General features: G+C 26.9%; 1 protein-coding gene across 1 annotated transcript; it reads right to left on the bottom strand.

The window, feature by feature from the left end:
* Nucleotides 1-592: 592 nt before the first annotated feature.
* LOC113548569 (protein decapentaplegic-like) lies at nt 593-19541 on the bottom strand. The gene is made up of 3 exons (XM_026949515.1): nt 18944-19541; nt 14063-14374; nt 593-1930 (listed from the first exon to the last, which is right to left on the bottom strand). The coding sequence occupies exons 2-3, from the start codon at nt 14358-14360 to the stop codon at nt 1041-1043; spliced, it is 1188 nt and encodes a 395-aa protein (XP_026805316.1). The 5' UTR covers nt 14361-14374; nt 18944-19541; the 3' UTR covers nt 593-1040.
* Between the last annotated feature and the right edge of the window lie 1241 nt (nt 19542-20782).

The raw sequence follows: 20782 nt of genomic DNA, 5'->3' as shown, positions 1-20782 counted from the left end.
TGATGAATTAACGATAAACGGAAACGGTGGTTGTGATGGAATCTATCAAAAAGGGGTGGGGAATAGATATGGCAATCTCGAACAACATTAAAAACAAAAAAAAATCGATGTCTTAAATCGACGAACAACGATATACTTATATTTTAAGTGACATCGCACGAAGAATCCCGAAGATGTTTAACTTTGTTTTTCTGGCAATACGCGTTTAAAACTAAATAACAGATATATTCGTTTGAAATTTCGACTGAACGTAATAATATATTATATTACGGAAAAGTTAACGGTACCCATATGTTAAATAAAAAATTCTCTTCACGTCCACAACGTTGGCATAATAATTTAATACTATACAATTATTATTACTACGATTACAACATTTATCCAATAAAATGGATCTTTATAGCTGTTTTGACGTCGAAATTACGTAAATGTAGGTAGGTATGTGTAAAATATATTTATCGATTTTGTCGGGGATCTCGTTCTATATTTATCTGTGGTGAAGAGTACATGTAATATACTTATTAATATTACCTAATGGGATTGTGGTATTACGTAATAATGTATTATATCCATCCAAAGAGGATATATATCGTCGATGTGTTTTTTTTTTTACGTAAAACACACAATAATATTATAAAGATCGTTAGTCTAATATGAACCCGTCATCTGTAGTATTAGTGGTTATTCGATTTGTCTGTGTAATGTTTCATCAAGGGAACGGATAGTCAAGTGGATAAAATGTGTACCTACCTACCGCGTTAAACGATAGAAACCATTTTTATTAAAAACAAAATTCGCGAAAAAATGGGTAAACCACCTCATTCGATAAACGCATAATAGTAAAATAATAATAATAATAATAATAATATATACGTAAATATATTAATAATAATAATAATAATAATAATAATAATAACTAATAACTATTAATAATAATATCTTTGGGCGACGCTATGTGTTTGTGGGTGAGTAAGTGTGTGTGTGTGTGTGTGTGTGTGTGTGTGTGTTTGTGGGCGGGTGTGATGGGTTTAGGCCTAGGCCTACCTGCACCCGCACCCGAGCACTTGCATGTCCTGGTAGTTTTTGAGCACCACTTTGTTATCCTCGTCCAGGTATAGCATAGATATGGACGCCAACTGAGTAGGCACACAACACGCTTTGGGCACGGCGGTGGGGTTCATGGAGTTGACCAACGTCTGGACAATGGCGTGGTTGGTGGAGTTAAGGTGTTCGGCCACTGGAAATGGACAGTCGCCGTGGCAGTAGTAAGCGTCGTAGCCGGGCGGCGCGACGATCCAATCGTCCCAGCCGACGTCCGTGAAATCCACGTACAGCGGGTGCCTCTGGCAGATGTCCCGGCCACTGCCGCCATCCTTCCGCCGCTTTCCGCTGTTACCCCGGCCCTGTTGCTGTTGGTTGGCACCCGACGAGCGTTTCCGCCGCGGCGGGCCGACGGGACGGCTATTCTTGCCGTCGTCCGAGTACACGAGCAGTGCAGGCCTGTCGGCGGCTCGCAACTCGAACGTTTCAGGTATCGGGGCCCGGACGTTGGCGCCACCGTCGGTGAGCGTCTCAATGAGTAGCCCGTGATTGCCGGCCATCCACCGGCCGCCGTGCTGCGACCACCGCTCTAGCGCGGGCGTCACGTCCAGCGTGACCGACGCTTCTTCGTCCTGTCCCGTTGTTGCCGCGTCCGGCAGGTCTACGTACTGCGAGTCGAGCAACCGGAGAACTGGCTTCGACACGCCCCGGACACCCGGTTGAACGATATCGTGCACGAGTACTTGAACGCGGCCTGGATGTCCGGCCGGCCGATGCCGCGTCGGTGTCAGCCTCAACTCGGCCGCAGTCAGCCATTCACCGTCAGGCAACGGGTCAACTGCGAACTGTAGCCTGTATTTGCGGCACTTTGGTTTTTTTGGTTCGGTCTCTGTAAAAAAACCAAACACGGAATACATCAATATACGTGGCATAAAATCATATCATATAAATAATGACGTCCATTCGACGGGTAAAACTAAAATATTACAAAGGGGGGTTGGGGAGTTAATGAAAACAAATTAATATATTACATATTATCAAGTTAATGATTTGCAGGATCGCACATATTTATTGATTGTGCAACTTTCAATAGTAATTATTTTAGACAATAACTAAGTATTTTATACGCATCCTACGTTATTCCAACCCTACGAAATTAATGTATATATGTTTATATATATATATATATTAAAATACTATACAAAGTTTAAAACTACAATTTTCTAATCTCTCCCCTTCGAAAATTAATTTTAAATACGGTCTTGTTCTTATTATTGTATTGCATACTAGCTGTAATGGCTTAGAACTTTAGACAGTTACATATTTGTGTCAACTAAATGATTAAATCAAGAAATATTTGTATATAGTTAAAATCATTGTATATATACTGAGCGATTAAATTAAAAAAAAAAATAAATCAATTAGTTTTAATTACAGTTATGTATGTGTGCAAACATAATTTCAACTATAACATATCCCTAACTTTTCGTATTATTTTTCAAATCAAAATCTAAATTGTTGCAATTAATTTTTTAATCATATTGATACGTTAATATTACATAACATAATACCTATGTATGAACAATATAATTATTCAAGTACAAAAGCTTAAAAAATATTATTTTTAACTAGCAATATCTCCTCCCTCCCCTTGATCCTTGATCTATTACATTATTATTATACAGTTATGAGACGAATCGAATTCATATTTTACAACTGTTTAGGATACGACGATCGGAGTATATATATTACATAAAATATAATATATTACAGAGCAAAAATTCACTAGTCGCTTTTAGTCGCAATAACATTGCTATAAACTTCGTAATCTCATAAATAAAATTATATATATAATCTATTGTATATTATTATATATTAAAATATAAATAAACTATTACCGCAAAGATCGAAAACAAAAGCTAAAATTAAAAAAAAAACCCAAAATCATCATGATAAAAATTAGTTGACCGATTTTTAATTTAAATTAATAGTTATATATTGCTTTATAAAAAAACTAATATAAAAAAAATTATTTAAAATTTAAAAAAATTACTGTAAATGTAATACATTTAAAAACGCTCTGTATATAATATAATTATCGCAGTGTCATAGCTCATAATTTTGTGATTCGCTTACAATTATTATTCAATCACGTCGAAACGGAATGTGTTTTTATAACGGGACAACGGGTTAATATTAATTAATAACGTATATTTTTATATTTATTCCAATACAATTATCTTTCAATTGGTTTTGCTATGAAAGTGAACAACGCAATACGGAAATCATTTTTTTGCGTATACTATATATAGTATGCACTATGTACATTATACGTATAGTATCTATATACATAATGAATAATAATTAAGTTAATATAGTTTTATGTAATCATTACAATATTTACTATTTTAATCAAATTTTAGATTACAGTAAAAAAATAAAAATATTTTTTCGAATATCGTATGCCACACACCATATCACTTGTAATTTTATTTAACACACGGTATAAAGCATAAAAAATCCCTCTTCATAAAGTTTAAATGGTTATAATCATTTAACATTATTATATAAACTTACTATAATAATAACGATATACCTACCTCTTAATAACTTAACTATTACAAGGTGATAAATAATTTCAAGATACCAATTATATTTTAAAACGTGAAAGTAAAAATAATTTTATTATTTTTCATATAACTTAGGTACATATATATATATATATATATATATATATATATATGTAAATGTATTATCAAACATTTGATTTAAAAAATAATGATAGTAAGTTTATAAATAAATTTGAAATGCACATTAAAATCATGTGTATTTTGGAAATCAAGAAAAAAAAATGTCAAATTATATAATTGTTGTAGGTAATTTAATTATTTATTATTTAATTATTATTATTTTAACTAATGCAATACCTATGCATTTATTACATTTAGTAGTTCTTAATTTGATCAAAATATTAGAAACATAATATAACTATTATAAATACAGATTGTGTTAAAACTACTGTTAGCTTACATTAGTGAATCTAATACTCACTATAAGTTCTCCATAGAATTAATTACTAAATTAATTATTTTTTCTGTACAGTAGGTATACTTTACGAGTGAAAATAAAGTTGAATCCCTTAAAAAATATCTGTGATTAGAATTTTTATTTTTATTTTTAACAAAGTAACCGTGAGCTTGGTTTTATGTTGTAATCGTTTTTGTAACTATTATATACACACACAATACCTATCTAGTTTATGATTTCGTTATCGTTTCATTAATTATAAGTTATATTTGTTATAACATATTATAATATTCAAATTTATAATCCTATTAGTTTGTATTTGTTACTACTATTACGTTCAATTAATTTGCAGAGCAATTCTGATAGCGTTACATAAAATGCGTGTTTTTATCAAATTGTTTTTTATTTTCAAATTATTCGACCTTATTGTACCGAACATATCATACAACTGATCTATAGACGGACAAACTTTTCAACGTAATGAAATATAAACAACTAAGTGTATAATCGCAATACAATATGTTTTTTCTTTAATTACCTAAGTCACTCAATTCTAACTAACATTTCATATTAACACATTACATTTAATTAATGCATTCGCTTGCACATTATGTATCATATAAAAAAAGTTCGGTTTTTAATTGAAAATATTTCGAACTAATCTACCGAGATAACGACAATATTGACGTCGGCGGTGACTTACGAGTTACGTGATGCGAATTACTTTAAAACAGTTGGATGATGCCAAGCCAACAATCACGATATTATCACATTTATAACATACTAGCTGTTACTACATAGTGTTGCCCGTAACAAATTTAATTTTTGTGGATTTACCCATTCTTGATCTCCATTATACAAATAATGCAGGTCCACAATTATATCTGATCATAAAAATTATTATATTTTCTGTAACCAATAGTAACGCTACAAAAAAAAAATTTGATTTCCGTTTGTCGAAACAAAATATTCTTGAGCGGTCCTATCTTTGAAATGCAATTTTTTTTAAAAACCATTCTAATTGTACATTAAAAGCATTTACAGAATTATTATCCTAAATTTAATGTTTATATGTTTTGTCATTTTTGAGAAGTAACAATGAATAGTATTTGGCTTTTATAAACCTAGATAAGTATACTATAATTCTTATAACAATAATTTATATACCTAACATATATAGTTCTTCTTTTATTGGTTAAATATAATTATATACATTTATATAGTATATAGGTTACTGAAGGCTGACTCACGCAGGAATTTCGTTTTTTTTTTTTTTATACTATAATATATAAGATTAACATTAGATCCAGAAATAAAAAAAGACTTTTATGTAATGTATGTTTGTAGTTTATATACTCAAAAACGAATCGACTGATTTTGATAAAAATTTCATAGATTGTTCTTTGAAATATAAGAAAAATTCAGAAATTAGTTTGAACTACGTTCGAAGTTATACCAAGTGCTATTAATCTGTCGCAGGTGATTGCCCATTTCGGTTGAATTACTTCACAAAGTATCGTACACAGATGCCGATTAGCCTGTGAATTAATCTCAAAAAAAAAAATAAAAAAAAAGAAGAAACGTAAAAATACGGCATTCCATGGGTGTGATACATAGTGCAGATAATATAAGTATAGTGTCGTATTTTTATATTTCTTCATTTTTCCCATTCAAAGTGTGTATATATATATATGAAATAAATCCTAAATATATATATTGGTAAATAGTGAAGAATGAGTAAATATCAATCTAGTTATATATTATATGTGCCCTAAATAAAAAAATTCAGTCACCACGCCCACACATATTTTGTAGTAACATGAAGTTTTATCCAATTTATAGAGATGACAATCCAAACTGACGACGAATCCAATCGTACAACAAGTGCTATTACAAAATTCAATAAAATATCAATAGTTTCGTTATCGTGTGTGTATACTCAAGTACATTACCTATATATTATTATACATTAAAAATATTTGTTGGTTTTATTTTCAGTTTTAAAATTTTAAACTGCATCAACATATTAGAAATCTTATTTTAAATACAAAATGTATTTGGAATATATTCCTTTAAATTCTATAAACCTACTATTGTCTGTGGATATATATATATATATATTTATCGCGAATGAACTCTTCTTCAAACACCCATTTTGACCGAATTACGCCATTCTACAAACTGGGACATTGTGATTAGATAGTAATGTATGTCTAGTGTATGGGATCTATGGGATATAAAAGATATGGTTCATAAAATTAATAATGTCAGAAATAAAAATTATTTTCTTAAAATAATTAACATGTCATGTGGTGTTTTTAGTTACTTTCTAAAAATTTTATACAATTATATTTATAATTTTATAATAACATATAGGTATAACCAATAAGTAGTCACAAATGTAATGTTAATTATATTTATTATTACCTTAGTGTGATTAGAATTTAATCTAAATAGGTGGTAACTTTATCGAGTTAATTATGTAAATAATTGAGATTTTAATTACCTACATTATATATCCTATAGTTAGCTCAATACAATTGTAATAAGCCAATTACTTAATTTTATAAAAGTTGTTAATTGATATTTTTAATAACACGTTCAAAATTTAAAATCACCAAATATATATTTATATTTTTTTTTTGAGATATATATATATATACAGTTAATATAATTTAAATAAATAATTCATAAATACTATTTTGATAAGCATGTTATTTATCAAATTAAATAGTTTTATATAGTTATAAAATGGTTGTATAATGTAATATAAAATAGTGTATATAAAAAATAGTTTATTAATTTTAAATCGATAAAACTAATAGAAAAAAAAGGAATTTTAAAATGAATAAAATTTAAACAAGAAAATATTAACTACCAAATCTATTTTTTCAAATAAAAAAAATATAATTTTCATATTTAGGAATTTCATTATAACAATTTTTTAAACCAATTAAAGTATGGAAAATTTTCTATGTATAGTTATATAATACATGGTTATAATAATTTTTAATAAAGCATTCATGTTCTAAAAACAAATAATTTAAACAACAATATAATTTATCATAATTTATATTTTTCAAATTATAGTAAATATCGGACGTCATTAAATACACGTAATGCTTTTTTCATTTTCTACTACCATTATAATTTATGACGAAAAAAAGTCACCATAAAAAATAAAGTATGAAGAATCTGTAAATGTAAACAATAAACACTAAGCAATAAATTACTTTAAAAGTTAACATAAGTGTAAGTGTAATTTATAAGTATATACTTAGATACCGAAGAAGATATTTTTTCGGTCTATACTTTTCGGACATTGTGACGCCGAATCGAGACTACCAATAACATCATTATTTTTTTAAACAGTAATAACTGTTTCGTACGTTAAAATTTATACGCACGTTGGATTTAAGAATTTTCATTCCACTTAATAAGGTTATTTACTTTTTCCGATAAAGTGCGTGTACAGAAAAATACTATGAATAACCCTCGTAAAATAAGTCACAATGTAATATATTAATATTTAATATATAACCATGTTGGTACATAAGTATAAATTTTTCATCTTATTACATAATATTATTGTCCGTAGTTGATCACGCGGAGATCTTGTTGGATGAAAAATGATTTTATATTTATAAAATTTTCGAACATTTATATATCAAATTAGCCGAATAATATTGAACAAGGTGTACTTAGAGTACGGCTTATTCAATATTCTGCCAATTCATATACATACGAGAAGTCAAGTGTCGACCCTATAATATGTATTACGTAACTGTAAATTTGCTATTTAATATATTTGTGGTTGTTTAATTTTATCACTTTTTTGCAAATTAAATAATGTTTAAATTAGGTATGTAATTTAATATTGTAAAACAAAACCATATGAATTATGTAGATACCTATGTCCTATATACATATAATAATTAATGTTATAGAATATTATAAAAGTCACGCGACTTATACTACAAGGACAATAATTCATTTTAGGAGAAATTTAAACACGTCGCGTCGTCGACTAAACTCGATTAATTTATTTCGAAAGTTTATTTTATATTTTTCATTAATTTATCTAAAATCCATTGTACAGTTCCGTAGTTCTCAATAAAAAATAAAAATAAAATAAGCATTTGATATTTTAACAAAACTAGTTGAGACAGTTTTCTGATCTAGTGATCTAACTATTAATAAAAATACATCACAATTATGCCAAAATAAAATAATGATAACACAATAATTTTAAATTACATTCACGTGATATACTGATATAGTAATGAGAGCGGTTTAAATTTATAACAATATTAAACAATTAATAGAAGTACATACATTTTTTTTTAATTCCCGAAGGTATACCTATTATAGATGCTTACATTAATTTAGAAGTATCTTAAATTAATCACTTCAAATTATGACGAACGAAGTTTTAGGATATCGTAAAAACATAATAATATAGCATTATATCAAAATAATTCACTAACAATATGAGAATAATAGAAAACCTAGATGGTTTACTAAATATTTTAAAAATAAAATTCAATTTTAGATATTAATTAGATTGTTATGTATTTATAACTAATCATTAAGTTTGAGTGACAAAATGTTAAACTTAAAAAAAATAGATTAATTAACTAGGCCAAAGGTGTTATAATATATTAGTGTACGAAGATAATTCAAGCAGAACAAAAATACGTATTTGAAATGAATAATAATTGAAGTATAATAATATGAATGTAAAAAATATTTTTAATAATTTAATTTAGCAAATTTAAATATGAAATAAATAAAATGTTATCACGGAAATATTTTACACATTAAAAATAGGTATAAATTAATTAAAAAATAGCTATACTAAAATACTTAATTTATAATATCTAGTTAATATTTTTATTGTTTTTATTAATTCTAACATTAACTTAAATTGTTATTTGATAAAATACTTACCTACCTAGTTATTCAATCCATTACATAAATATTATAATACTTTTATAATAAAATTAGGTATATGTTTATAATATTCAATTTAAAATATAAATGTTAATAAGTTATTTGTAAAATTTATTTTTTGATAGTTACAAAATATGATTTAGTATTTTTAGGTACCTGACTCATTATTCAAATATTTATGGAATTTAATAAGTATTAAGTAGATATTTTTGTCGAGCGGATTCGTCATAATTCATCAACTGACCTAAGCCAGCAATTATATTTATAGTGTATTTGTATATATTGTTATTTATTGTTCTAAAAAACAAATCAAATATTATACTCGAAATTTCTAAATAAAAAACAATTCTTTTTTAACATTAAAACTAAAAATTGTGTAACTTTATTAAATCGTATTCATGATCGTACATTCATTCAGTATTGAAAAATTATATTTTTTATAAGCAACAATGAATGATTTATACATTATACATTTTACAATTCTATAAATGTTGTTGGTGAAAAATAACAAAGTTCAAGTATAAGTAATTTTTTTTTTAATGTACAATGTTTTTGAATAGGTATACATTTAACTAGATTAGTTACCTACGTCAAATTATAAAACTATACATCTGTTAAATAAATTACATTTTTTAAAAATGGGCCAAATTACTATCGACGTATTGAAGTTGTTCCAATACTTCGACCCAATTATTTTTGTCCCGTGTTTCAGAGGGATTTTGCGTGTTTGCACACATTTTCCCACCATATACGTGCGTGTCAATAGCCTTCTATTTCTAGCCGCTTGCATGTTAATGTCTAATCAATGATTTGGACTTATGCTCGTTACAAATATAGTTATAATACAATCGCAATAGTTATTTAGTTTAAATATTGTCGTCAGCATGAGCTATATTGTTAAGCGTACATATAAAATGATTTACTTTCGTTATTATAATTCATAAGTATATAATATATAATATATATTATTATGTAATGGTGTACATCTACGTATTTTCTTATATTACATTCAAGATCTGCACACCCAATTATCAACAAATGTACCTATTATAGGCTGTCAGTACCTATAATTTAAAAAAAAATGTATATGTTATTTTAATTATAATATTATTAAGTTACATAGTTTAACAATGTTTATTACATAAATATATAAAATAATAATGTAATTATCAATATTGGACAAATATTATGACCTTGAGTTTAGGTGATATAGTTGATTAGTTATATACCACGTATTGGCATCAATTTTTTTTAAACCTAATTCAAATCGTATTATGTCAACTTTAAATTTGATAGATAATGAAATATTGCGAAGTACCATTATGTTATACAATAGTTTTTATCATATTAATAAACATGAAGTGCATATTAAAAGCGCACTTTTAGGTAAGTGTATTAAAAAATACGGACGGCCCATAATTGGACCACATTTATATTTTTATTGTGTATCCAAAGATTGGGCCATAAATGTACAACACAAAAATACTCAAGTATGTAACGTTTATTAACTAATTTTTTTTTTAATATATTGAAATAAAATAATTTTTTAAACAACATGATAAAGATTTTTTAACTATAAAATATAATTTTTTTAAATTAAGTTCGTTTTCTATCTTTTAATGTTCATATGCTCCTAATTGTAATATAATCTTTTAATTCAACTCCCAAAAAAAACGTATTTTATAAAAATTTAAAATTTAATGGTGGCCCAATTACCGAATATCTTTTTGAAAAAATGTTAGTTGTGGCCTGATTCCGGCGGCCTAAAATTACGAGTATTATTCACAATATTACATACAATATTGTATACAATATTATATACAATAAGGTGATTCTTTTAAAAATAAACATTTATTTTCTTAAAAGCTATTAATATTTTTTTTTTACATATTTTGAAATCATTATGAAACAAGGTAAATATTTTACATTTTTCTCATTATAAATTTGTGTACTTTCTTACATTTTAATTAATAATATATGTCTACCAATCCATTTATCTAAATCTTAAACACTAATTAAATTATCATTTGAAGTTCTATTTATATTATATTCTAGGAAAATATGTAGTTTAAAACATATGCTTTTTAAAAAAGTAAAAACTTAAAAACTGTAATGAGAAAAAGCAATAATAATAACATTATTATTTTTCAAAAATGTACATACTTCAAATTACGTAAAAAAAATTATTTCCAAAAATACATTTTTGATTTAAACAAATTACCTTATGTATTGAGGAGTAATAATTTCTGTATCTCAATTATAAATGCACACATACAACTCTAGGTACTAATATACAAAAGAGAATATCTAATAAATGCGAATATTTTAACTAAATAATAGTATCAATAACAGTTTTTTATTTGCAAACTTTTTATGTGGTATATAGAACTGCATAAAATATAGTTTTCTAGGTGAAACATCATATTACGAATATTCAACAAGGAAGATATAATAGAAGTTTCTTATTTCGTACAAGATAGTGTAAATGATTTATAAATTTAGGATATTTTAAGTCTAATTTGTTCATCTATATGACTAACGCATATTATTTAAAATTATTAAAATTTTAAATTGTATTATGATGTACTAACAAATAATAAATACTTAATATATTATATTAAATTTAAAAATAAATGTGAAATAACAAATCATGAATAATAATTTACCTTGGGGTGAACTTGACTTTATATGTACACTGCACATAAATAAATAATATACAATAATATATATATATATATATAGCAACTAATAATACAAAGCTTAGTGTTTTCTTTTTAATCTGGTACATATATGAATGTTATAAACCATTTATCATAGACACAAAATATAAATATAAAAATAAAAGTAATAGTATTTTAGTTATATTTAATTTGTGTCATTGCGGTTTACATAGTAGGTATCAATGGTATCATATTAATATATTATATAATATTGAGTTTTTTTATAGATCAAGTATGTTACATATCAGACTGATATGTATACATATGATACATATGTTATACACATTTATCAAAAATTGTCTACAGATATTAAATAAAATCAATATTGTACATTTAACTTAGTTAAATAAATCAGACCATTCGGATTGATTTCCAAATATACTCATTATTATTAAGTAATTAAGTATTATTAATCAATTAAATGAATTTTTGAATTTTTGTTGTTAAGCGTTATCATAAATTTCATAAAATAATTTGAATGATTTCTAATTTTCTGTAGGTACTTATTTTTTAACCCGAATGTAAACGGAAAAAAAATGTTATTGGTATAACTTTCAACTGTAGATATAAATTACAAAATGTATGTAACTATTTTGTTAAATAGGTAAGTGTATTCCCGTTGATTAAATATTTTAAAACAATCATCTGTAACTAGTTTAATTGTAAATACATATGAATCAAAAAAATGACGACAATTTAAAAATATTTTTAATTCATGATGGTACCTAATAATATTTTATTTAATTGACGAAATACAACGTTATAAATTATATATTACGTTATATATTATGATTTATGAAAAATAGTTTGTAATTTGTATGCTATTTTCGAGAATAAGTCAAGAAAATTAAAAATCTTTTATGTAAAACACTATAGTTTTAATGCTTTTACGGGGTTGTTCGAGAACAATATGCTATTTTTTCATAGACAATATGTAATAATGTTTGGAAATTCGTGATTTAAACATTTTTATATTATAATAATTCAAACTTTTATTTTTTAGTATAATAATCTTATTTGATTTTTCAAACATGATAAATTTTTGATAATATTTACATTGATAATTATTAAATTAGTCAATAGTTGTTAACTATTATAATCCAAGCTTGACTGCTCTAAGTAATCCCAAATTAAATTAAAGATGCACAATAGAATAGGTAATCATATAAAGTACATATTTTTTAATAACTGTAAAATTTTTGTTTTTTTTACTAATGCTTTATGAAAAAGTTCCTTATTTTCTTAAATTACTTAATTTAAATTTAAGTTGAAAGAATCTCCTTTTTTAATGTAAATTAAGACAATAAACTGAAAATTTTAATTTGAAACGTTAAACTAGTTTAACAACAAAAAAAGGATAAAATGTATAAAGATAAAAGTATAATAATAATTATAACGAATGAAATAATCTCTTATATCATAATATTATATTTCTGGTCATATTAATATATTATTATTATATTTTATTTTTATTTATCATGATTAGAAATCATGATAAATGATTAGATTAAATGATAAATCATTAGATTATCACCTAGAAATAAACAGAAAATAGATAATTCTGATAACTCTAAAAAAATCAAAAAAAATTATTATCGAAGCATAGCCAATAGCAAAATACGACGAATATTTTTTTCTATTTACTATTTACTACTTACACTTTTTATGTATTTTAATAAATATATTTAAAAAAAAAATAGAAAATGTTAAAAATAGGGTTTTCCTGTACAGTTTGTAGATTGTATGATTTGTAATATTCTAATTTCAAAATTTGGAATATATTAGTTGATGAATTTAATGAAATAAAGTTTGTGTTTTTCAGTATTATTTGTCAATAAAACAAATTTTTATATGTAAATATAGATTGTGAGTATTCTGTGATAATATAATAGATTCATTATCACCAGGGACGTACACAGGGGGGTGTTTTGGGTGTTCAAACACCCCCCGAAATACTTGGGTTTTTGCATTTACTTATTCAATTTTAATATTAATTTTGTTAGATAATGTTTGTATCTAAAAAAAGTATTTTAAGTATACCTAATTTTCATAAAATTTTTTTGTATATTTATTGAAAAAAGTTCTGCTTTTCAATAACTAATTTTCAAAAACACGCCCCAAAACTTTTTTCTGTGTACGTCCCTGATTATCACCATATGTATTACTTATGTAAGTTATATTAGTCATATTGAAACTGTAAGTTGCATTACAATAAATTCGGTGTGCCTACTTATCTAAACAATAATGATATGTAGTACAAGCGTATTGTATTACGCAGGTGTATTAAATTATGGTATGCATATAAATTAAATGAAACTTACCTCTATGCAAGTACGTTCGGGCGGTGTTCGCGGACTTGACATGGTGCCCCGGCAACGGCAAGGCCGTGGTGTCGAATTCGTACGACATTTGCATCCTATAAAGCTCCAGCATGGCGGCCGGTATCTCCACTTTGGACTTGTCCACCACCGGTCGGCGCTTCATGCCCAGCGCGGCCAGCAAGTGCCTTTCCGCCTGGCCAGCGTCCTTGAACGCGGCTCTAGCGCCCGACGGTCTCGGCGTTTCGCCGCACACTATGCCTGATATCACAGCCACCATCAACAGCACACCGCTTATCATTGTCGATCAAGCACCTACAAATCAATAAACATATCATTAATTTGTTTTTACGTTTAGGCAATAATAAATTATAATATGTTTTCGAACTGGTAAACAAAATTATATTGACCGGATCAATTAGCCGAATGTGATTGTATCAGACATGAGACACGTGCCTATAAAACATTAATCAGCGCACTTGCCATACTACACACGATAATAATAATATTACGTATAATAATTATAATCTTTATTAGCTTCGATTTAATTATCATTATATTATTTATATGCCATCGGTTTTATTTAAGTCGCGGTATAGACACCTATATCAAAACGCTATATAAATATAAGTTCCTATACCTATTAATTATTGAAACCATTTTCGTTTTTAAGTCATATTGTAATAAGTGTAAGGTCTACAATATGTTATTAGTACTTTCGATCTTAATACACTTTTTATTGTATTTTTCGATTTTTTTAAAGTTCAAAACATATTAAAGACAAACACAGATTTATCCTTTTTAAATCATTTTTTATGTAAGTAGTAAAAATTCAGAAACTTATTATTTTTATTTTTTTTTATAAAAATTATAATTTTAAATATTTAGGCTTGAAATAATACTTTAATGATATCTATACCTTCTTTTTTAACAATATTTAGTATATTGCAAAAGCTTTACACAAAAATATTTCAAATAAGAAATTTGAAATTTAGAAAAAAATTGATCAATACCTCAGTCATTCTTTACGAATCACTCACGTAATTTGTTTTCAAATATTAAAATAAATTTACTATACTATGTTATAATTATGACTATCATATTTAACTAGACAAGTATTTAACAGTTTCTGTATTTATCTGATTAAAAAAAAATATTAAGCGACTAGATATATAATATTTAAAGTATGGAAATAAACTGTTTAATAAAAAGCACCTGATATTAACTATATTTTAAACACAAGCAATACATTTATTTACATAATTACCGTGGACATTTATGGTTTCCACAAACTATATTTTTTTATTTAAATAAGAATTTTGATAATTATCATTACATTTTTAAAATAGTAAAAAAATAAATCATAATTAATATTATAAATGAAAATGGATATTTGTTCAAGCGATTGACGTTTAAATGCAATTGAAAAATATGTTTTTTTTATGAAGATGATAATAATAACAATAATTCTTTATTAACAGAATAATTTCCAATTACAAATATTCTATGAAATATAATGATTGGAGAGTAATGGGCTATAAAAACTAAAAGAAGATCTAGAAAAGTGATGCAAATGTAAATGTTAATTTTTAAATTTGTATAATATTAAGTAACATACATATTTAAATAAAATATATATATATAATTAATCAATTAACAAATAATAATAATAAAAACGAGTATAGAAATAGAAAAATAAGAAAAAATAAAAAGAACAACATATAATTTTATTGAAACTGTTAATAAATTTAGCAAGTATTATTTAAATAACAAGAAAACTAATCAAAAATGTATTACAGTATTATCTGCAAATATTAAAATGTTAGCAAGACCACATAACACATAGTAAGTGTTTAATTTATAGATAAAATGTGAGTTTGTTTCTGGAATTAATTGGGTTTACTTTAATGTTTAGTTGTTCAAGCAGTTCTGGACAATCAATCATATTATGCAATAAATATAAGCCTATGTATCTGGAGCATTAGCTAAATATATTTTACTTTAACCAATTATATCGACGATATGTCGATTGTAAATGTATATCTACTATAACGTTTAATATGATTACATATTATATAGTATTTGATTTGTTTAAAGGAAGAGTAAAATACAATTAATATCAATAACCTCTATGTAAATAGTATGAATTCGTATTATTGAATTGTAGTTTTTTATAGGTGTTTACATATTTTAAATAGGCCTTATAATAGTCATCTAAAAACTTATCTAATAAAAAAAAAAAAAAAAAAAACATTGATCAAGAATCTTGTTACATACATAAACTTTTACAAAATATTATTCCACATAATTTAATCAAACCAGAGTAAAATTTAAAAAACAATACCGCAGAATGAATAGATTAGTCATCGAAAGGTCAAAGACTAAATAATTTTTCACGGAATAATAATATATTTTATTTACAATATGTATTCTTGAATTTTACTTTAAATTAACTACTAACTAGGTCTTTAGATTTACCTATAATTAATAATAACTATTGTTTTTAATTATTTGAACTTGTGCAGAGCAATTATTTTTTGGATGTATATTTAATATAGTACTCGATACACGTACTGGTGAAAATGAAACTTGTATTTAATTGACCAGCTACCGTAAAAGGCTTATAATATTAGAGTTTAATTTAAAATCTTCACGAGTAAAGAAATACGAAGACAACGAAAAAAAGTGCAGCACGTGACAATCATTACGATTTTATGCTTCATTGATAATAGTTTTCTTTTGTGTCATTCATTTTATGATGTTTAAAAACGTTTGTAATTAGTATTCCACAAAGCTAATCCATATATATTTTTTATATTCTTTAAGTGCTGTGTTCAATTTTAATATTATTTTGATCAACGTATTCACATGAGATTCTAAGAAAACGTCTTAAAATCACACCCTGTCACCCTGATGTCCGATGAGCTAAATTTCAAAACGTATACGTTTGAGTATTATTGCTTCATTCTCCAAGTACAAATATAATGTTAGAATATTGAATAACTGACAAACAATAGATTAACTTAATTTGATATATCACAAATAGTTGGTGTATTTGCTCATATATATATCTGTATATCATACCTTATTAATGAATTTAATTTAACTGAGAGGTCAGTAAGCAGTTCAAATGGTAGAAACATTAGGTTTTCATGAATATTTAATTAAATACTGTATATGGTGGTAGACGGATGGTACCTACACGTTCAGTATTCACGTTATGGTCTTGAAAATATAGTTTAACCATACACTATTTGATTCAATCGAAATATATAGCAAAAAAAAAACAAATTTTTAATAATTTCCAATACCTATTAAAATCTAAATAATTATTTTTATTAAAAAACTTTGTTAAGTTTGTAAAACTTATTGACAATTTATAAATTAAATAACCACACGAAACAACTGTGTGCTTGATAACACTTCTTAACTAATTTATTTAGAATTATTATTACAAAGTATCTCTATACAATAATTGTATATAACATAATATAATATAGTAATTCACGCTGCATAACGAAAAATTAATAATTTTATTTAAAATAGAAATAATATTTTATATAGAATTTGTTTTTTATTGATTAGGTATGTTTTTATAATTTACAATTAAATTACAATTTTTATTGTTAAATTATTATTTTTTTAGTTGTGTTTATTTTTTAAGTTGTCTAACCTCATTGTATTTTATTACCACACTGTGCAGTGCTTATTATTTCAAATTAATCGAGCGGGTGCACGCGCACAGTGCAAACGTCTGAAATCATAATAAGATTTCAACAATATTAGGTATATAGTTCATTGTACAAATACTGAAATATTACGCACATTAATTACAGATTATGCAAACACATAGCGTATAATATGTAAAATTATCTTCGTTTTCATTTGATTACTGTTTTTCTAGGTTAAATTGTATTTTACAGTCGCGTTGGTAGGTATACGGTGAATGAATTTTTTGATCGAAGAAAAAATATGGTGCATTTATATATATGGCTACATAATAGATCGTATAGATACAAAATATTATTATGATCCTATGCGGTAACCGTTTACAACACAAGAACGGTTTCAAGGTGGACAGATGACCTTTCAAAAAGTGACAATGGGTGTAATACGGAATCGCAAAATAAAAAATCCATTACCACTGCGAAAGAGAAAGGTCACAACCATTGGTTAGATTAACGGCATTTTGGAACAGGTTGTTATCGTTACAGGTGCTTATACCGTGGAATGATAGGTACGTGCAATGTGAATACGTGATACAGTGCATACATGTAATGTATTAAATACACAAAAGTTGACGAAATAACTTGTTTTCAACAATATTTTCTGTTGTTTTCAGGCCGATTAACGAACATGCCGAGTGCTGACGAATATTGTTTTACACACTGAAACTTTCGTGGCAGAATGTTTTCCGGTCAACTTGGAGTCATAACTATCTGTCTATCAATCAATATACTCTTGAAAGTTTATTTAATATAATATGTTTTATTATATTATATGAAATAAACGGTATGATTATTATTACCACTTATGTATATGCTTATTCACGCTTCTATGCGTTACCTATATCAAAGACCAACCGCGATAGGAAAAAACTAAACGACGAAAAATGAAATAAATTATCTTAAGACGGTTGATAACGACGCAATTATTTTAGTGTTTTTTCTCAAACAAACACATAGTAATATGATATTATGTTACATACACTTCTCACGCGATCAACTGCGATAACGACTAGAATATTAGTAGTCGTCACGGGCCCCCCAGACATCGCGGAGCCTACAGACACAAAACCGACGTACACGTGGTATTTTTTGGACTATTTTTTTTTTTTACGAAAAGTTTGCTTGTAATAGATTAAGTAGAGCACACGACACGTACCTGTGACACGGTCTTTGTCGGTTTTCATGCCGACAAATATGGCCGGCGTATTCGTTCGTTGTACTAAATATCAACAATCTCGGTACGGCGCGGATAAGCAACACGCCACGAAAACAATCGCAAATTTTTTTTTTTTTTTTAAACAATATTAATAAAACGAAAACCGATTTCAAAAGTTATTTTTGCTGTATTCGATGACCGAACAATATAATACTGTAATAAAATAATGTATATAATTAATGAACGGAGCAGGTAATCGCGTAAGACATATTCCGTGGTCGAAACGAACAAGACGTCATGATAATAACTATTACTATTAATATTATTATTGTTAAATTGTCGACGTGACGGCGAAACGGAACTTTCGAACATCCGAAAAATTTTTTTTTTTAATAAAATCGTAATACGAACGAACGCGCTATTATTATTAATATATAATAATATTATTATAACAGCATGAACCCCGTCTGCGAACGTGTTTCCTTCGTCATGTGGCGCCCGACGCACAGCAAGAGACTGCGGCGAGAGTGAAAACAGTACCGCGCGGTTCGAGAGTGGCCCGTGAACTGATGACGAACGCTGATGCGGTTGCCGGTACGGCTGGCCGGCCGGCCGGGTTGGCGGCATAAGAGAGCTCCCACCGAGACCCGCTAGCCGTGGTGGCCACGCGTCGACGGCCGGCGGACGGGCGAGCGGGCGGTCAAATGGGCGGCGGCAGCGGAGGGGATGGCGTGACCACCTATACGCCGACACCCTCCCCACCACGCACATACCATCCCCCTTATCGCTGTCCCCTTAAAAATAATACAATATTATGTACCTATATATATATACGTATAATATTATATCACGAAGATTCCTCGCCCTCGCCCACGTCGCCGATGACGCGCTCTCGACGCCACCAAGTCGTCGTCAGCTCTCTACGCCAATCCCGCCTGCAGCCACCGGACGGCATGATATGTTTGTCGCTTTATTTTTTTCTGATATTTCAATTATTTTATTGTTTTACGTTAACATAATATGCATAAGACGGTATTTCTGATTTCGATACCGATATCCGGTATTTGTTTACTATACTAGCTGGTATCAACAGTATAACCGGTTATAATAGTATGGCATTTTCGATAATCACTGAGAAGATTAGGTTAGGTTAAAATACTAAACATTATTTTTCACATATAAATATAGATTTTAAGTTTTTAATGAATACGATACAAGATCAATAATAATAGTAATTACCGAATCATGGTATACCGATATTCTCCGATATTAAAAAAAAATTACCAGCCCTAAGTAAGGTTAGGTGACATGTACGTTGAATTATTTTATAGAGGCGAAAGCATTTATCTGCCGAGATAAGTCAATATCGATGGATATAAAACGAATACTACTATGTCCATCATATATTTTGTTTTCCTTAATATATGATATATATCCCACTCGTATAATTTCAAAAATTCAATTTTAAAGTATCCATTTCCATTTGCGGTGTTTATTGTGTAATAATAATTTTTTATATTAATATTGGATATTTCTCCACGCTTTAGTTACATAACCGCAATTTTATTGTGATGAGTAAGTAAGTAAGTAATAAATAGTAGATACAACAATTATCCAATGTAAGACAAAAAAAAAGTAAGGTTAGATATATAGAAAGAAACAACTATATGATATGACAAATAATAAAACTACTTAATAGAACTTTTGTAAAACTAAAAAAAAATACAATTGCTTACTCGATTTATTAATGCTTATTTATAATAAATTTAATAATAAAAAAAAAACATTCACAGCAACATAAATAAATAAAAACTAAATTGATTTAGCTTTTTTCATACA

The sequence above is a fragment of the Rhopalosiphum maidis genome, chromosome 4, assembly GCF_003676215.2.
Source record: "Rhopalosiphum maidis isolate BTI-1 chromosome 4, ASM367621v3, whole genome shotgun sequence".
NCBI classification, from domain to species: domain Eukaryota; kingdom Metazoa; phylum Arthropoda; class Insecta; order Hemiptera; family Aphididae; genus Rhopalosiphum; species Rhopalosiphum maidis.
Note: the sequence above shows the minus strand (reverse complement) of the source record. Positions and strands in the feature narration are given on the sequence as shown.

Excerpts from the sequence above, each read along its gene's own strand:
- LOC113548569 (XM_026949515.1), bottom strand. The coding sequence starts at position 14,360 with ATGATAAGCGGTGTGCTGTTGATGGTGGCTGTGATATCAGGCATAGTG. Across the intron at positions 1,931-14,062 it reads CCGAACGTACTTGCATAGAG|AGACCGAACCAAAAAAACCA; the intron begins GTAAGTTTCATT and ends GTTTTTTTACAG.